The sequence below is a fragment of the Alligator sinensis genome, unplaced genomic scaffold (assembly GCF_000455745.1).
Source record: "Alligator sinensis unplaced genomic scaffold, ASM45574v1 scaffold235_1, whole genome shotgun sequence".
NCBI classification, from domain to species: domain Eukaryota; kingdom Metazoa; phylum Chordata; order Crocodylia; family Alligatoridae; genus Alligator; species Alligator sinensis.
The window spans coordinates 688,107-693,187 of record NW_005842042.1 but is presented as its reverse complement, the minus strand read 5'-3'; the positions used below and the strand labels follow the sequence as shown (position 1 = coordinate 693,187).

General features: G+C 51.0%; 1 protein-coding gene across 4 annotated transcripts in view; it reads right to left on the bottom strand.

Annotated features, from left to right (window-relative positions):
* Nucleotides 1–5,081, bottom strand: part of PNPLA7 (patatin like phospholipase domain containing 7) — a 269,446-nt gene that overhangs the window by 253,556 nt on the left and 10,809 nt on the right. For all 4 annotated transcript variants that reach the window (XM_014519499.2, XM_025203018.1, XM_014519500.2 and 1 more), the window contains one exon: nt 958–1,032. In XM_014519499.2, the coding sequence (XP_014374985.1) occupies nt 958–1,032 (75 nt within the window). The remainder of the gene's footprint in view (nt 1–957; nt 1,033–5,081) is intronic.

The window sequence follows — 5,081 nt, the reverse complement described above, 5'->3', positions numbered from 1 at the left end:
GGGGGGGGGGGGGGGGCCGGTCCCCTGCAGCTGATTGCACCTGTCAGAGGGTGCACCAGAGCTCTCAGCATGCTCTCACCCCCGTGCACCATCTGCGCATCACCACTGTCAGAGAATATTTAGAGATGTTTCTTTGAAAACAAGAAGCAACCCAACTACAACAGAATTTGAAGTACCCCGCTTTTTCATTTAAACTGTTCTCCAATGTCCCTCCCAAACATTCAGCCCTGAGATTTTATGTCACTTATCACAGTCCGATGAACTGATCCACTAGACCAGTGTTTCTCAACCTGTGGGTTGCGACCCAAAAGTGGGTCACAAGAATATTTGAAAGAGTTGTGAACAATCACAACAAAATGTGGGAAAGCATGGATTTCCTTTTGCAGACTGGTAGCCTTCCAGCCTGCAAGGCGCTGCCTGGGGCTGGGGGGAGTGGGATGCAGAGGGCACCATGTGCATCTGCACATGCATATGGCGGCCAGGCAGGGTGGAGACCAGCTCCCTGCAGGCAAGTCCACAGGGTGGGGGGGTCATAGACGACATGTCAGAGGGGAAACAGAGGGGACACAGATTTGTGCAGGCATGGGGCTGCAGTCCATGGGGTCCCAGTCTATGTCCCCCAGCCATGCTGGTGCCCCTCATAGGTAAGGGGGTCAGGAGTGAGGGGCACTGGCAGAGCCAGGGGAATGTGGGTCAGGACTGGCCATCAATGTTTACAAATGGGTCCTGGTACAAAAAAAGGTTCAGATCCACTGCACTAACTGGACAGCACACAAGCAAAACCAAAAACCAAAACTGAAATCCTGTCTTACAAATTGCAATACAGTGCAAGATCACAGAGTGCACAGAAGTTTAGACTGAGCCTCAGGAGAAGGCCTGGAATAAGGAGGAAGGTATAAGCCACTTATATACACACACACTTTACCTTCCATCTACTCAATGAAAGCTGTACATTACCATAGTGGTCTGCATTCGGTCTTCTACAAACTGAAGAACTCGTGTTCGTAGATCTATGCCTATAGGAAGTCTAGCCTAAAGCCAAAAAGAAAAGTAATAGTTAGTCACTGAAGGAGAAAGATCTTGACAATGACAATGAAAGCTCTTTAGAAGAGCAAAAACAAATTTACTGTCTCCATATCTGGTGCATGCATAGATGAATGTATGTATTCAATTTATGTAGTGCAATTCCCTTATATTTACATAGTATCTTTCTTCTATCCACCCAGACTGTAAAGAAAGGATCCAATCCTACAATTTCTTATTCATTCATTTCTGCTTATAAGTATTTCAAGACAGAGTATTTCCATACTGAAAAAGAAAGTGAAAGAGATGAATGCACTTACCCAGAGAATGCATTTATCTGAACTTAAAACGCACAGAGCTAAATGAGCACATAGCCCTATCAGTGCTGTGATACTGGCACCCCAAAACCAGCTGTTACTGCTGGGATTACTATTAGAAACCTTGAAAAAGAGAGGGGATGAAGCTAATCAGGTTCCCATCTGCCATCATTTTCCAAGCTTCTAACATCAGCCCTTTGAAAGATACTTCCCCTTCACCTTCTCTGACTCAGTTAAGGGGAGCACAAATAGTCACAAAATGGATGGTTACAGTTTACTAGAGTACAATTAAGTTACAATGTAGGCAGTGGATAAAAGATGTCATGTACTTAAATGCTTTGTGGACTTAACAGATATGCCAGCAGTTCCCAACCTTGGGTTCATGACCCCGTTTGGGGTAGCGGGTCATGACAATAAAAAGGGGTTGCAAAGACTGTCACAGATTTTCTCCTTTAAAGGAGACAAATGCCAGAAATGGTGGGTTCCCCTTGCAGGCTGACAGAGTTGCAGCCTGCAAGGGGCTGCTTGTGGCTGGAGGGAGGAGGAGGCGGCAGGGGGCGCCACGTGCGTGTGCACACACATACACGTGGCAGTCAGGCATCATGGAAAGCAGCTCCCACAGCTCCCTCCAGATAGGTCTATGGGGCAGGGGGAGGGCAGACTGAGAACCTCATGGCGAGGGAGGGAAGAAGTGGGGTAGGCCCAGGGCTGTGGGTGCTGCCCAGTCAGGCCCATGCATGGGGCCCAGGGCCAGGCCAGGGATGCAGGGCCCAGCTGGGGGAGGATGGAGCCACAGGTGGCTTGGCCCAGGGGGAGGTGGTGGCTTGGCTCCCCACCACTGTGTGCACACCCAAGGAGAAGGGCATGAGGGGGCACATGCTCCCAGATTCATGCATGGGGTGGGGGCAGATGCAGACTGCCCGCTGTGGGCTCATGGCTCCTCACCCTGCTGCCCTCCCCCTCGATCATCCACAATGAAGCATGGTGGGGAGGCTCAGTGCAGCTGCTGGGAGCCCTGCGTCAGCTGTGCTGCCATAGCAAGGCAGCCCTTGCCCACCCAGCAGCAGCAGGGGGCACAACTCTGCAGTACAGCCACTGCCGCTTCTGGGCAGGCAGGGGGCACCTCGCCATGGCAGCGTGGGTGCTGTGGAGCTCCTATCAACAGCACAGAGCCGTCCGGCCCCCTGGGCTGCAGAGGGCCCCAGAGGGAGGGTAGCAGGGCGGGAGCCCTGAGCCCACAATGGGCAGCCTGCATCCTCCCCACCCCACAGTCTCCACTCTAGCCATGCCACCCGCAGAAGAGAAGCAGGGGATGCGGGGTGGAGGGTAAAGACGGGCTCTCCACTCTGCTCTGGCCACATCAACTACTATCTCCCATGAGCAGAGGCCAGGGCTTGAGCGCTGCTGGGCAGGGGGCTGCAGACCCAGGCCCTGGTCCCATAGCCCTGGCAGCTGGGGGCCCCCTCCAAAGGGCTGGGGGGTGGGGCAGCAGAAGACTGCAGATCACAAGTGAAGGGCACCAACAGGGCTGGGGGAGGGGAGGGGAGGGGTCCTATGGATTGCAAGTGAGGGGTCGTGCTGAGAAAATGGGGTCATGCTGAGGAAAAGGCTGGGAAGCACTGAGCTATGCAGAGGATGGGACGTTGTTGCAATGTAAGCAACAGGTACAAAACCAGGCCTGGCACTGCATTATGCAATTAAGCAAATTATGTGTGTATCCAGTATGCATATAAATAGGGTACACTGTAACAGCTTCCATCAACCCCCAAACCAGAAACAGAACAGGAGATAAAAAACAAAGCTAAACAGTTCCTTCCTCCCCATAATCCTGGGCAAACAGAGGCTTTGCAGGGTCCCTTGATGGCATAACCAATAGATCTGAGCTAGCTTGGTCCTGCACATGAGAAGTAAGTTGCAAGTCCTTCACCCCCTGCCCCCCAAGAGAATGTTATGTCAACAACCAGCTCCTTGCTTTCTAAACCAAGGGGCCTGAAGCACAAGCCCTGTGCTGACCACAATTATGGCCACTTAAAAGAGAAGAGATGTAGGACCAAGAATCAGGATCCAAGGGATTTATAGTCAACAACCACCTTAAGCTGAGCTCCAAACCAACAGGAGGCAAGCAGAACACTGAGATCATGTGCTCTGACCAAGCAAGGCTACTTAATAAGCACTGGGGTTGGTATCTGGGTCAATTTAATCAGTGTCCCTACCCAGAGGGCACTGCAAGGTAGCAATCTGATCTTGACACGACAGAGATACAGAGCAGTGTATATGTGGCTACACCTAAAAGAAACACCAACACGAGTTCTGAGGCAGACCTAGATGAAGAAAAGCTTTCCTGGACACTGGTGCTCCATGTTTTGGATAGAATCACGGATCCAATAACATCGTGGGATGGCAGACCCTAGTACCCAATAGCATAATCAACACTCCTGATGAAGTTAATGGGAGATTTGAGAATGTACAGACCTTAAGGGTTAAACCCTGTATAACAAGAAATCAATTAACTTAACACTGAAGGGTACCGGGGGAGAAAAAACTCTGAACTGGGCAAATGCTAGATTAAGGCAACTCTCAAAGCAGCAAACCCCAGATACTGAATGCAGGGACAGAAGGAAAGGTGATGGTTCCCAGCCAACAAGTCCAGTGTGTTCCTTGACTGTCTTTCATGCCTCTTCTGGGCAGCTGCTGGGGAAACGGAGTCAACTGTCTCGTGAATGTCAGTCTGCTGCAGCTTGGCAAAGCTCTGAGAAGCACTGTGGATGCTGGAACTGTGTCTATAGGCTCATGCAGACAGACACTTTCCAAAGGTGGACTTAATCAAAGCATTCTTCACAACCATGTCCATGATCACTCAAATGTCCTTTAAATACAACTTTGCAGCATTCCCAAGCTCAAAGGAAGGCATCCTACTCTCTATAGAGGCAAAGGGACTGTGTTCCCCTGCCAGATCATTCACAGATTCAATATTTCATAGATTTCATAGACATTAGGGCTGGAAGGGACCTCGGAAGATCATCGAGTCCAGCCCCCTGCCCAAAGGGCAGGAAGTCAGCTGGGGTCATAGGATCCCAGCAAGATGAGCATCCAGTTTCATCTTGAAGGTGTTCAATGTGGGCGCTTGAACCACCTCCGGTGGCAGGCTGTTCCAGACCTTGGGGGCTCGGACAGTAAAGAAATTCTTCCTTATGTCCAGCCTGAAATGGTCTTGTAGTAGTTTGTGACCATTCGACCTCGTCATCCCTTGGGGCGCTCTGGTGAACAAACGTTCCCCCAGATACTGGTGGTCACCCCTGATAAACTTATAGGTGGCCATCAGATCACCCCTGAGCCTGCGCTTTTTCAGGCTAAAGAGCCCCAGGGCTCTCAGCCTGTCATCGTAGGGTCTGCTTCCCTGACCTCTGATCATGCGCGCGGCTCTTCTCTGGACTCTCTCAAGCTTCTCCACAACCTTTTTGAATTGTGGAGCCCAAAACTGGGCGCAGTACTCCAGCTGCGGCCTCACTAAGGCCGAGTACAAGGGGAGAATGACGTCTCGGGATTTGCTTGAGAAGCATCTATGGATGCAAGCCAGCGTTTTGGTCGCTTTACTAGCCACCGCATTGCATTGCAGGCTCATGTTCATCTTGTGGTCAATGATGACCCCCAAGTCATCTGTAAAGCAGTGATTTTCAGTCAGGGTGCCATAGTACCTTGGGGTGCCTTGAGATTCTTTCAAGGGTGCCATGGAGTGCCATA